The sequence below is a fragment of the Copadichromis virginalis genome, linkage group LG14, assembly GCF_057382275.1.
Source record: "Copadichromis virginalis isolate Kocher_CV1m ecotype Utaka linkage group LG14, C_Virginalis_male_GT1.1, whole genome shotgun sequence".
Lineage (NCBI taxonomy): Eukaryota > Metazoa > Chordata > Actinopteri > Cichliformes > Cichlidae > Copadichromis > Copadichromis virginalis.
This window is the reverse complement of record NC_140631.1, coordinates 296093-311249: the sequence shown is the minus strand read 5'-3', so window position 1 is coordinate 311249 and position 15157 is coordinate 296093. Positions and strand designations below refer to the sequence as shown.

The 15157-nt window shown below is 40.6% G+C and overlaps 1 protein-coding gene across 1 annotated transcript; it reads right to left on the bottom strand.

Moving 5' to 3' along the window:
- Window positions 1-999: 999 nt before the first annotated feature.
- LOC146693147 (uncharacterized) lies at window positions 1000-4353 on the bottom strand. Its single transcript, XM_085478910.1, has 2 exons — window positions 3841-4353; window positions 1000-3698 (listed from the first exon to the last, which is right to left on the bottom strand). Exon 2 carries the CDS (start codon window positions 3651-3653, stop codon window positions 2868-2870), a length of 786 nt encoding a protein of 261 aa, XP_085335036.1. The 5' UTR covers window positions 3654-3698; window positions 3841-4353; the 3' UTR covers window positions 1000-2867.
- Window positions 4354-15157: the final 10804 nt, after the last annotated feature.

Genomic DNA, 15157 nt, shown 5'->3' with positions numbered 1-15157 from the left:
ATGTAAAATAAAACATTTTGTGTATTTTAAAATGACATTCAGTGTGTTTTTGTTGTTGCTGCACTAATCAACCACTTACTACTAACTGCAATGGTAGTTTATTGGATTGGAAAGTGTGGCGATGCTCGCCACCTGGTCTCCCTTCTTGCTTGTTGGTGTGGGCAGGTCTCATTTGTAGGTGCTGAAGAGCTGCTGTGGCTCATTTCCATCAGTGGCACTGGCAATACCTGGGCTCATTCTGTCAGTGAGGTAGTTGAAAAACCCCAGTTGGGTAAAGCGTTTGGGGGTTTTTGTTAACAGACATGCTTATCTATTTAGTTGGTGTTATTTTTTTCAGCTAAATTTTTTAGTGCAATTAGCACTTTCAGCATCAATCCATAGCAATGTGTTGTATTTTTCACATTGTCTGTGTGTAAAATACATATGTAAGCATAGATTACACAAAGGATCCTGCACGCCAAGCTGGATACAAATAGAAATCCCTGGAAACAATTCTTTCTGCGCTTAAGAGCAGCTTCCTATTGCAACGCTGGAGGATTTGTCACCATTACTGGATACGCTGCAGAAGCACAGCAAAGCAGTGACTGTGTGGAGTCGAAAACTATTACACCAACTACACTACACAGTCACCCACATTACCCCAATCACTGGTGTGTTTACACAACAGAGACGCTGAGTCTTTGTTACGGGCGCCAGCCACTGTGGCCTCGTTGTGTGGACACAGAGAGACCTTGCTGTGACTCGCGTCTTCCCTGCTGTGGATTTCTGGAAACCGCGCTTAAAGAAAGCACAAGACTTCTTTCGTAAAATGTGCCTTCCTGAACTTGTTGGGAAATACTTCTCGAAACAACGTGCTGCTCTAAATAGCCTGTAATGTTTCATGTTGTGGTTAAAGATTGATGACAGCTGTGTGGTGCGATGTAAATAGTTTGCATTTCATTTTTATGTGATTGCTGTGTACATGTGAATAGATCTATAATAAAGAAAAACAAACAAATATACTATTCTTTTTTGTTTTATTAAAACAACTTCACACAAAGTACAACTATTTACAATGTACAGTACATCCAAAAGAACAGCTTTAAGAATACTCAACAGGAGCAAGTGTCATTTGGCCCTGGTTTGACAACAACACTGGGGCACATATTAACAAAAACACAGCAAACCTTAACGATCTTATCAAGAAGTGTTGTGTCTTCAGCCTCACATGATAAGAGTAATCAGACTGTGTGTAACATTTTGAACTTGTTGCGCAAACTACCTATTACTCGCTCAACATGAATTCTCAGGTGGGCAATTGCTCTCGTTTGTTCAACGTCCCTTGCATCAAGTTGACAGTAGCCTTTTGTGAAAGCTGGAATCTTGACCTCCGCACACATCATTCCTACAGCATCTCTGATGTCAAAGCCTCTGTCAGCCAATACTACGTCCCCTGGTAACAGCTTTTGAAGAATGCCACATCTCTCTATGATGTGTTTATCTGATGCACGACTAGGGCTGGGCCATATTATACCATTCACGGTAATACCGGTATAATGTTAGGCAACGATAGGAAAATGAAATATCGCGATAGAATGGGAGTAAAACGCGCATGCGCAGTGCCTTTGTTTTCATACGCACATGGCCGATTGTTGAGTGAAACAGATGAACCAGAATTGGTTTGTAAAAATGGTGCAACTTCCGTGATGTGGAACTGGTTTGGTGTTTGTCTGTCAGATACACGACAAAGCACATTTTTTTGCAGAACATGCAAGCGGTCGTCGTTATTGTCGTATTTGTCGGACTAAGATGCTCTTAAATCTGGGAGTAATCTGGGTCCTAAACTCCGTATGCTTCAGGTCAAACAACACTGCAGCATCACTGAGAGTTAAAAACTGTCTAAATTCTTTCATCTTTAGTAAAACGATCAGCATTGCTGCTTTACCAGGTGTAACTATAAAGTTTAACTTCCATGAAAACAAAAAGTTATTACATTTAATGGAGTTAGAAGTTAGCAGGAAGCTAGCGGAAGTTAGCTCGCTAGTTTCGCTAGTTACCTAAGCATGATTTAGCATGTTCTGACTGAGAGATTTCTGAAAAAAATCAAACGTACAGCTCTGCTATCACTTCCAACATAAATGAAGACAGGAAACTAAACAGCAGTGACGTTTGTAGGGTTACTGAAGTTGGGCTAGCTGGTATATAATGATGTGCTACGTGATCGCTAGCGACACAGCTATGTTAGCATAACATAAACAGTGAAGCTGGAGGACGAACACTAACACTTTTCCACTTATAAAAGTTAACGTGAAGGTTCTTCATGGTTAGAGACAAATGCAATCGCATGGCAGGATGCTGTAAACGGACCAAACTTCAGTCAGGAGAACAACTGAGATAATCTATCCACAATACCAGGTTAGTCATTAATATACTGCAACAACATGGGAATAGAGCAGCTGCCAGAGAATTCAACATTAATGAATCAATGGTACAGAAGTGGAGGAAGCAAGAAGAATGAGTTTAATAAAGTTTGATTTATCTGACTGCTTTGTTTCGCTTAATGTGCCTTATAATCCCGTGCACCTTATGGTCCGAAAAATGCGTACTGCACACTGCAGTTTAATGTTGCAAAGCACCTCTTTTTAACTTCAGTGGATATTATACATGGTTATGCTCAGGATATGTCAGCCCATTTCTACTGGAAATGCCTTTTGGTTAAACTTTCAGCAAGGAATTTGCATTTGCACTGTTACATTTTTATAAAGCTTTAATGTACATAAAAACCAGCTTCTTGTTTAGGTGAAAATAAATGGAAGGTTGTCTTTTTGCGCTAGTAATGTTGTGGAGTTGTATTTTGTCTCGCATCAATTATATCGTCGGTTATATCGTTATCGCAAATTTTCAAATATATATCGTGATAAATATTTTTGGCCATATCGCCCTGCTCTATGCACGACCCCCCATCCCCTGGAAATGAAAGAAATAGCTCCATGGGGTGTAATCCCGATGAGGTATTTTATGGTCTGTGTACCCTTGTAATGAGAGTATGTTTGTGCGCGTGCCTTTAAATTAGATGGTCTTTCTGTTCGAATCTCAAAACAGTCAACAATGATTGCTACTCGTTTTCCAAAAGTTTCAGTAAACTGTGGAGGCATTGTCGCCTGCAGACAGTGCCTCTCAGGCCAGTGCACCAGTGCTCCTAAGTGGGCATACAAAACATCAATGGTATCGGTGAAGACAGAAGACAGTGTTTTGTGCGACACATGGAATAGATGACAAAGATGCTGGACTGGAAGATCAAGTCTCAGACGCATTAGTGTGAGTAAGAGCATTTGGAAACCTGTCAGTTTCTTCGGTATTGGCAGGAAATCTTTGACAGTGTTGAAGAGGGACATTAAGACTGCATAACAATATAGTCCAGTGTAATATCTTACTTTTTCGGTATCGTCCTTTAAGAAAGTTTCATTCAGCTCTGTCTTTTGCAACTGTGCTCGAAGCAGTCTGTTCTCCTCCAACAGCCGGTTTATTTCTGCTCTGCCCTGTTGACTGCACACACAGTCCTTCGTCTGCCCTTCAGCTTCCGTGACGCTGTCACTCCCATCACCACTGTCCACATTTGCAGCTGGTACGTCAACCTCCACTTGTCCAACACAACTGCTGTCCACTGCCTCCATGACATGGTTGTTGTTCTTCTGTCAGACCTTCATCGATCATCAAGCCTGTAAGATAAAAAATAGTGCATAGACTTAAGGTTAATGTACACCAATATTCCAATGACAGGTGTGTGATTCATCTTTAAGTTATGTGCGGATTAGTGTACCATAAGAGCAATTTAGTATGTTTTCAGAGGGGGGTGTTTACCTGCAATGGGTGCTCTTTTTCGCTTCCGTTGCATACGCCTTGCGTGCCGGTCCGAGTCTGACACAGGTTTGTCGTCGTGCCCCATGTGCAGTGTTGGTGCCCAGTCTGGATTTGTTACATCCATTTCATATGCTGGTTTGCCTGCAATAATGCCAAATCAAAAGCTACTCAGTCGACATGACGTGGTTCTGCAGCATCACACATTAGCATGTTTTATCTCATTATCTATGACCGCAGCGCATTGAAAAAAACCCCACTAAAAGCCTTTTGGTTTGGTCCTTTTACAGCATCCTGCCATGCGATTACATTTGTTCCTGACCACCGAGAACACTCACGTTAACTTTTATCGAGTGGAAAAAAAGTTAGCGTGTTTATATTGTGCTAACATAGCTGTGTTACTAGCGGTCACGTAGCACATCATTATATACCAGCTAGCCCAACTTCAGTAACCCTACAAATCAATCAATCAAGCTTTATTTATAAAGCACTTTTCATACAGAAAAAATGTAGCACAAAGTGCTTTACATAGTTAAAAGCAGCCCACCCCACCCTCCAACTCACTCCCCACACTCTCAATACACATATATCCCCCCACCCCCACCCACACACACACATACACACACGCGCACACTTAAAGAGTAAAAATTGGGCTGGGCTCGCATGAGCCAAGTGAGGAAACATTATAACAGAGAGCCGTCTGCACCGGGAGCCGGTCACAGACCGCAGCCTCCGGGCTGGGCACACAGCCGGAGGGAGGCCAAGGAGCCCCCCAACCAGGCTGAGAGGACCCCAGAGACCAGCAGCCACGGTCAATAACAGCCCCGGTGCAGAGAGCGCCCTCCGAGGAAACACTGGAGATATGACGCAATACGATATATACAGGGTAAAATGATAAAATAAATAAGAACAGGATACAATATAAATATAAATATAAATAGAGTAAGAAGATTAAAAAATGAATAAGAATAAAATCAAAAAATATTAGGTAAATCCTAAATTAATAATAGAATAACAGGATAGAATAAATAAGCATAAAAAATAAATAAACGCTAAGTAAAAGCTAAATTAAAAAGGTGGGTCTTGAGCCTGTTCTTAAAAACATGTACGTTCTCTGCGGCCCTGAGCTCCTCCGGCAGGCTGTTCCACAGACGAGGACCATACCACTGAAAAGCTGCCTCTCCGTGAGTATGTGTCCTGACTTTAGGGACAATCAAAAGGCCAGTACCAGAGGACCTCAGGGTCCGCGAGGGTTCGTATGGTAAAAGCAGATCTGAGAGATAAGAAGGCCCAAGACCATTAAGACATTTAAAAACCAATAAAAGAACTTTAAAATCGATCCTGAAACACACGGGGAGCCAATGCAGCGATTCTAAAACCGGTGTAATGTGGGCCCGCCCTCTGGTCTTCGTCAGCACACGAGCTGCCGAGTTTTGCAAGAGTTGTAAAGTTGAAATATTCTTCTTAGGAAGACCAGAGAGCAGGGCATTACAGTAATCAATGCGACTGGCAATAAAAGCATGCATCAGCATCTCCGTGTTGGCCCGAGAGAGAATAGGGCGGACTCTGGCTATATTTTTTAGATGATAAAATCCAATTTTGGTTACATGTTTAACATGTGGGATAAAACCAAGCTCAGAGTCAAAAATAACACCCAGGTTTTTCACTTGTAGCGAAGGACATAGTGAAAATGCCTCTAATTTAGACAAGAGTTTCTCTCTCTGAGCTTCAGGACCGACAATTAAAACTTCAGTTTTGTCCTGGTTAAGCTGTAAAAAGTTTTCTGCCATCCAAGATCTTATATCCAAGATACAGTTAAAAAGGGCATCCATTGGTCTGGTGTCATCAGGAGACACGGAGATGTACAGCTGCGTGTCATCAGCGTAACTGTGGAAGTTCACTCCATGCCTCCTGATGACACTGCCGAGAGGCAACATATACAAATTAAAAAGTACAGGGCCTAGAACCGACCCTTGAGGCACACCACATGTCATTTTATGGATCTTAGAGGAGCATGTATCCATACTCACCATAAAAGATCTGTCAGAGAGATAGGAAGTGAACCAGTTGTGTACAGCACCAGAGAGGCCCACCATGTGTTTTAGTCTGTTTAAAAGAATAGCGTGGTCTACTGTATCAAAGGCTGCGCTTAGATCCAGCAGCACCAGGACTGAGAGCTTTTGGGCGTCCCAGTTACATCTAAGATCATTTAAAACCTTTAGGAGAGCCGTCTCTGTGCTGTGGTTCACCCTAAATCCAGACTGGAATATCTCCAGGATCTGTCTATCATTGAGAAAATCAGTAATCTGAGTAAAAACAAGTTTTTCTAAGACTTTACTTAAAAATGGTAAGTTGGATACAGGTCTGTAGTTATTAAAATCATTACAATCCAAATTGCTCTTCTTCAGAAGGGGCCTCACCACCGCCGTTTTAAAGGCAGCAGGGAAGACACCCAACTGAAGAGAGCAATTCATCATGTATAAAAGCTCAGCCTCAAAAAATCCATAAAGTGTTTTAAAGAGTGAAGAGGGGATTGGATCTAAAAGACATGTGGTGGGTCTCACTGTGGAGAAAACCTTCTGAAAGTTCTCAGCATTAACCAGGACAAAGCTGTCCAGTGTCTCCTCAGGTACAATCGAGCCCTCAGATGTGTTTACAATCATATCGCGATTAGATAAAATATCAGATCTGATGGCGCTGATCTTTCCCCTGAAGTGGTCTGCAAACTGCTCACAGAGCGAGTCTGTGGGGGTTCTTTGGGAGCTGTTAAAATCAGGGTTAAATAAATGATCTATGGTGGAAAAGAGGACCTTGGGATTATTTTTGTTAATACTGATTATTTTGGCGAAGTATGAATTTCTTGACTTCCTTAATGTATTATTGTACATTTTAAATTGCTCGGAAAATATTTGATGGTTGATATTATTTTTATTTTTCCTCCATCTCCTTTCTGCTGCCCTGCAATTTCTTTTGAGTTTTTTGACTTCTTCGTTTCTCCAGGGTGATGCATGTTTTACGTTAATCTTTTTGGTGGTGAGTGGAGCAACGGAGTCAAGGCTTTTCTTCAGTTTGCTGTTAAAATAACTAAAAATCAAATCGCAGGGTGCAGGTAAAATCACAGGGGGGCATTTGACTAAAACCCTGGTAAAATTTGCAGCCACTGTCACTGCTGTTTAGTTTTCTGTCTTCATTTATGTTGGAAGTGATAAGAAAGCTGTACGTTTTAATTTGTTTCCAAAACCCCGCAGTCAGGACATGCTATATTGTATTTAGATAGAAGCTAGCGAGCTAACTTGCTGCTAACTTCTAACTCATATGTCATAAATTCCATTGTCATGGATGCCTGGATGTTTAACTCAGTTGTTACACCTGGTAGAGCAGAACGCTGATAATTTTATTAAAGATGAAAGACTTAAGACAGTGTTTTAACTCTCAGTAATGCCACAGTGATCATTTGATATATGGACCTGCAGCAGAGTTTAGGCCCAGACACGGCTAGTGACGTCAGACTCAACAATCGGATAGTGATATGAATTACTTTAGAACTCACCGGAGAGAAAATGCCGCGAGCAAACCAACAAAAAGCTGGGGATTGCACGGAACTCGATATCCGCTCGTCTCACCGCTGCAATCCATGCCTGGCGTCTTTGTTTGGTGATATCGGATACATGGGATCCCTCACGTTGCCGCCAGGATGGAAAACGATTAAAAGATTAATCCAGTTTCTTGCCTTCACGATCGTGAGATCTAACATTGCAACCGACTACACACGTACCACCATAGCTGAAGCTGTATCCTTTGTCTGGCCTACTGTGATGGCGGCAGGGGGCGCATTCTAAAATGTCATGTGACAATCTGATTCATGAAGAGTGATGATGTCACAAGGACATGTGATGATGTCACAAGGACATGTGATGATGTCACAAGCACATGCCTTTGAGCCTTTTCTATAAATAGGGGTCAGGAGCAGCAAGTTTTAGTCAGTTTGTTCGCAGCCTTCAAACGTTCGACCAGAGATATATTTGAAAGTATTTGTAAACCTCTTCAGAGTCACTGTGCACAGGATTAAAAATGTATCCACGAAAATGCCAACAAAGAATAAACAATCTTGCTGCCTCTCCTTCGAGGTCTGGCCGGCCACTCACTTCAAGAGGGAAGCCTGATATGACACGATCCATTGGTGCCTCATCAGTCCAAAGGACATTACAGGAAAACTCCGACCTACATGCAAAAATTAAACAAATTGAAGAAGAGAAGCTTCAACTGGAGGAGAAGTGCAGACAATTGGAAGCACGAAATCAAGAGCTGGAAAAACAACAGCAACGCCAGCCTTACACAAAAATTATTAGTGAGGCCTGGGAAGGAAAGTTTGGTGAAGCACGACAGAAGATTTTGTTCCTGATGAAGGAAAACAAGACAAAGAGTGCTGAATTAAAAGAAACGTCTGCCCAGCTTCAACGCGCGAATGCTACTATTGGGGAGATGCAAAGGGATCTCCAAAACATGGAGCAAAAGAATCAGGCGCTCCAAGGAACGCTTGATGAAGCTATGGAACAAACTGCACAAATCCTCGGACAGAAAAAGGAAGGGGTCACACAAATGCAGGACCAACTCAAAGGCATAAAGAAAAAATACGAAGTGCTGAAAGTCAGGCTGGATGAAACAGAGTGCAAAAAAAAAGAGCTTCTTCAAGAGAAAGAGCAACAGGAAGAAGAAAAAAAACGTATTCTCCAGGACTCAGACAACTTGAAGTGTGAAAACGCTGAAATGCTTGCACAAAAGCAGCAACAAGAGAAAATAAATGAAGACCTGCAGCGTAAGCTTCAAGAAATCACAAGAAGAAATGAGCAGTTAGAAAAGATGCACAAGGAAAAACAACAGCAAAATACAGACAAGTGCAATCTATTAAAAGAAATGGAGCAAAGATGCCAGAAACTTGAGAAGGAAGTTGAAGAAACAACCGATCAGTTGAGAACCCTCATCCTAGAGAAAAAAGTGGTCGTGGAAAAGCTCATGGAAAAGAAGAAAAAACGTTTCCGCTTCTTCTGGAGGAGGGACACTCCTGCTTTTTCTACTTTTTCTATTTTTTCTACTGCTGACGTCACCTCGTCTCCCTCCACCTCTGTTCCATCTTAATTTTCACCTCTCCTCTCCCCTTCTCTCCTAACACTTCTTCCCTCTCTCCTTCATCTTTTTTCACCCCAACCAGTCCCGGCAGTTGACTGCCCCTCGTGAGCCTGGTTCTGCCGGAAGTTTCTGCCCGTTTAAAGGCAGTTTTTCTTCCCCACTGTCGCCTAGTGCTTGCTCAGAGGGGATTGTTGGGGTTTTCTCTTTTCTTTTTTTTTCCCTTCTTATTACCATTTTCCTTTATTTACCGATTTGTTTTGTTTACTTTTCTTTTATGTTGTTTCTTTATTTACTTGTTTAACTTTTTTTCAACTTATGTAATAAACTAATAAACCAATTGAATTTATCCTCTGCGTATTTTACATCTAATCTTTAAAGAATATTTCCAAAACATTTTCAAACATCACGATCTGTCTTTTGTTTGCTTGTTAAAACCCCGTAAATGGTGAAGTAAAAACCCTGTGATATGGTTTAAAACATCAAAATAGACTAAACAACTAGTCTAAAACTAAGAGACACAGGATAAAGTTGGTGTGAAGGTTTCAGTCTGTGAATGAATCTAAGCACCATCACCTTAACTTTAAATTCATCTCTGTTACCCTCTTTGTGACTGAACTCTGACCGTGAGCACCACAGCCACTGCGCACCAGTCACACACACTTTAAATCCATCACAGTAAACCAGTTAGTTTACCTCAGTTTGTTTTGCAGCACATTTCACAACATGCAAAAGCATAATGTGCCATGTATAGACTCAAAATCTAATTTAAAAACATGAGGACTGACCTGTAAGCTTTACATTTACAGTTTATCACATACCACTGAGCAGTTCTTACCTGTAATTCTAAGCCCTCTTCTTCCTTTTCTGGTTTAAAACATCAAATTAGACTAAACAACTAGTCTAAAACCAAGAGACACTTAAATATTAAGTTAAACCTCTGGGGTTGCCGGACGCGCCGGCGCGTCAAAATCACATGACCAATTTAAGACGACACAGCTACAAGATGCAGCGATTCAGAGGCTGTATCCCAATTCAGGGTCTGCAGCCTTAAAGGCCGCATTTTAAGGCCGATTACGTCACCATGCCAGTCTCCTATTGCCAGAGGCTGAAGTGTGTGTGCAGTCACCAGGTGATAATCTGATATCGTCTACTTCCCCACTGATGTTAAGTAATATGAAAAAAAAAATGAATCCCACCTTAGGCCGAATGTGTGACTCTCTTCGTAGTGGAAGAGAGAATGAATCTTCCCATCCGAATTCACGGCAATCAGTCTGTCAATCAAATCCTGTGGAGTAAAATGAGAGGCTTTGAACAAGAATGCACCGGATAGGGTGCAAAACGAAAACTGTGTGGAAATTTACAATGGGTAAGGTGGAGAACGTATATCAGTCTCAGTGTGAGAGGGTTTATTTGAATGCGTTTGAAGTAAAACAAATGGGTGGGTGGTGTTTGGAGGCCAAATAAAAAGTGCAAACATGCCCTCAGATGGATGACAAAAAAAAACTGCAGTGTGTGGAAAAGAAGAAGAAGAAAAACACTTACAGGTATGGAGGTTGGCATCTCCCTCAGGGTGTATTCGCTTTTGTTGGCCAAAGACTGTCGGCCCAGCAGTTGCCACACCGACTGGGAAGAGGAGAGGAGGTTGACCAAGTACAGGAAGGACTGAAGAGGAAAGTAAATACAGCAGCTGTTAGAGAGAAAAAATGTATTTGCTTTTAAAGACCATTGTGAATGCATTTGTGCACGTCATGGATTGATCAAATCCTAACACATAATAATAATATAACACTATTCAACTACAAACACTACCGATAATATGACAAATAATATCTGTAGTATTCAAAGCAAAACAAAATGTAAAAAGAATTTATGATTGCAAAGGTAAAACATGGTTTACCACACTCTCAAAACTGAATAAGACATATATTCTGAGCAGAGTGGTTGAGCAGAAACCTATTGCAGCCTGAAGAATATTAAACTACAGGAAAGCTCCCTGCATTTTTCACTGGGTCTGGTAGAACAGGGAAAACATATCATCAAAAGCATCAAAGGAAAAAAAGAGAGACACTTGCACAAACGAGCTACAACTTAGATTATATTAAACAGCTTCAAAGAAACGTAAAGAAAAAAACAAGATACGATGGATTTTTTTTTCTAAAATAGAAATATCTATACTTTCATGTGTCTTCTGATGTTTCTGTGCATGTGTGAACTTATCTTCATATGTACTACCAAACCTCCTACTGTACTTAGCACAGATTAAAGCAAAGACTCGAGTTAATTCACCAAAGTGCTGGTGTGTGTATATTTAGTTTTCCTTTGACCTCAGCATATATGTATAACCCACTGATAAGGCAGACTTTAAAGTCGCCTGTGGCAGGACACAGTTTACACATCACTGGCTGTCCGTATTCACTTGGCTAGTCTCTCTGAGAGAGATGACTTGGCTGCTGTCAGAGGCCAAGCATCAGACACACACAGACAGGCTCACGCTGGAGCTTGTTGAAGCTTTCCTGAGAGAAATTCTGCCAAAAACATAACTAAAAATGCAGTCTTATGAAAGTAAGGCTTATTTGCCCAGACACCCATAAACCAATCAGCAAAAAGCCTTTCTTGTTAACAAAATCACTATTGCCAGTTTCTTAAATATGAATATTCACAAGTGAATTTTCTACATGGCTGCTGGTATCACAGCAACACATGGACCACTATTCTGAGTCCTGGGTTAATAATAATTGGAATCAATTTAATTTTAATCAATTTAAACACCTTTGTAACCAGTGAGCTAAAAACATGATGGAAAAGCAAAACTTCTAAGAGATCTGTGTCTGTACTATTATGTAGATATCTAAAAATTGGGGCATTGTGGGCTCCAGGAAGTTTCTCCTTCTCCCTCTCTCTCACACACACACGCACGCACATACATACAATACCTTAATGCAACTCCTATCTGTGGGGTCAATGGGAGTTGGTTTGGGACGGACCACTCTGATGTCGTCACTGCTGCACTCAAGAACAGACCATAGCTCTAGTACCAGGGCCCGAATAAAGCCTGAGACAGAACACGGAGAAATTTGTTGTACCAAACATTTATTTGAAATAGCAGCAACTAAAATTATTAACAGTGCTTTAATAAATAAACGACTGACTTTGTTATTGTGTCCAATCTTTTAAAGAAATCTGTCTTTGCATTGCTGGCACCGTTTTGATTGGAGGATTTGAATCTCAGGAAGGAAGGAATTTATAATGCCACTCCCTTTGATCCCATTTAATCTCTTCCCTGTTGCACTTTGGCCTGTCAGTAACTACATTTGAATTTTGCAGCTCAAGCTTGCACATAAAGGCTGGATAAAAACGTTAATGCAATCAAAATGTACGCAGCCCTCGCTGGAAAACTGGGGATACAGTACAGTACATAAATGATGAAGCAAAGACAAAACATTAGTGTCATGGAAGAAGAAATAGTCAGTGCATCACGGGAAGCTCCCAGCAATAAAACCTGCATTTGTATTGACACATAAACCTTAATTTGTGAGCAATTTTCAGTGTATTTCAGTTAAATTAATGAGACAAATATAACAAAAGGGATTTTATACTTAGAAGAAGAATATGAAATTGAAATATTAAACTAAGAAAACTATAAATACTGCAGTTCTAGAGTTACAGATATACAATTAAGCTTTGCATATCAGTGCTGTATAACCCAGGGAATGTACTTTTTTTTTTTTTATAATTGAATAGTAATGGAAATCATGAACTGTTTTTCAGAGGTCATAGATCAAATGAGCAGTAGAGTTTTTCTCACAGAATGGTTCTTTCACATAGAAAGCAGTGTGTGCTGCAGGTTTAGCAAATGGCCCATCATTTGTATCTCCAGTGTCTGTTGAAGTGTACAGTATCTGTGTGTGTGCATGACCGTCGGTGCTCTCTGCTCACTCGGGTTCAGAGGTACAGGGAGGAGGCTCAGCAGGAGTAGAGGCAGCTGCTTCATCACAAACATGCCAGGTGCAGGCGGTAAAGGCCCTTTCTGTTTCCTCTCAACCCTCCTGCCAAAGCCATAGAACTCTGCCGAGGTGAACCAGACAACACAATATAGACATTTTTCCCTGTTCCTACATGGAAACACAAGATCAAACGGGCATTTTTTTTTGGCATAAATATGTATATCATATCGGACTCAGTTTGTTCCTGTTATTGTTTTTGCACTGTACTTGTCATCCATTCCAGTGAAACGATGCAGAAGGTTGTAGGTTGTGCAATAGTGCCATCTAGAGGTGAAGTAACATCACACTGCCCGTGCTCTTGTCTCGTCACGGTGTTTGCGTGTTTCTCCCTCTCTGCACACTCATGGGAATGTGCTGTCAGGCAGGACTCAGCGTTATATTCACAATATGTGGAAAATATATTGATATTGAATGTTCAAATATGAGGATATGTATAATGTATAGGTTGACTTTGCTCTACCTACACTTCTGGCAGAGCAGCAGTTGCAATGCGAACACATAATTAAACGGTGTATTTATAGGAACAGATTTCTTGCCTATGGCAGACAAAGTGATTTTAAACGTGTAAAAGGTTTCATTCACAGATGATTTATTACTATCACACCCTGGAGACTTTATAAAGAGCACTGCTGCAAAAGCAGCCTAAACAAACTTGTACAGTAGGTCACGCTGGTTTAGTTTTTCATCAAAATGCTTTTTTTCTTTTACTATTATTTTTGAAAACGTTACAGCACTGGTGGACATTTCCTACCAAATAAGAACTAGACACTACTGTTATGTAGTGGTTAATTGGAAAACTGTTTTATCACGAATTTCTTATTTAGAAATAATTAAAATTTTATTTGATGTTTTTTTTTTTTTTGGATGGATACTGTTATTGCAGTGATGCTGTAATTAAACTGTCTTCACCCCAGTAGAATAATTGCATGACTCCATCACTGAAGTGGAGGGTTTGCTTTGGAGGGGAAACGCACAGTGTCTCTTTAGTAGCATGGTGGTTGGATCCCACATTTGTTTCTTATGTAACATTGTAAATAGCTGCTAAGACAGCATATCTATTGGACAAGCACATATTATACATACTTTGCACGTGCAGTATTTAATAGAAAGCAGTGTGTGCTGCAGGTTTAGCAAATGGCCCATCATTTGTAAGCTCTGTCTGGACTATATCACTTTTTGAGGTCATCCTTCTTTCTGTCAGTCTGCCTTTTTATCGATGGCACAAACATATGTCACATCATGGAACACATGAGTGCTCCACAGCCAGCGCTGCTCAACACAGCAGGGAACTGTTCTTGCGTGGGTAAAGTCATAGGAGAGAATAGGTTTCAGAACGCAGCGGTGCTGTTATAAGCGAAGGGCTGATAAGTAATCAGACTTCTTTTCCCATAACCAGTTGAGTCGCCCCTTCTAGCCAATAGAAAGAATGCAGGATTAAAATATTTGTTCACTAGCTTCATTTTTTGACCTCTTTTGACAAGAGTACGGTATTTCCTGGAGCCTTTTGCATATGGATAAACCTAGTATCAGTATACAACTGATATGTGAATCCATTTATCAAAAAAGAACGCCTCTTCTTACTCTTTCTTACCCAAACAAAAACGGTTTGACAAATACATTTCTCCCTAAGCTGCCTTAAGTCTCCTTTATACCGACAACACAAAAACAACAACAACAACTTATAATATAAGCCTTAAGCATCACAGCTGACAAGTGTTTGTTGTGTCCAAATAACTGCAATAGTACCTGAACTGTGCAGAGCCACAACTCCCGGAGCAGTTGCTGCCACCTGTGTCACCATCACCCCGTAGCCAAACTTCTCGCAGCTGCTCACCTACAGAAAACACACAGAAATCTCATACCCCTAGAAATATTTCAGCCTTTCACTATCACAGTTTTTGGTTATCAGGTAAAAAATGAATGAGAGTTTGGAAAAAGGATGGAAAAGGTTTAGGTCAAATGTAGTACTAATGTATCATAAAGGGAGATGTGTAAGTAAATCTGGGATTCTGGAAAGGCACAACATAATGTAGTTAAACATGCTGTGGAGAATTTAAATTGTAAATTGATATTGGAGTGTGCAGGCCCTTCATTAATTACAACACAATGCCACAACTAAAAATAGACAAAATATAATTACATTCCATAATTAAAGTGTAATGCCAAACTAGAGAAGCAATTACAATGGT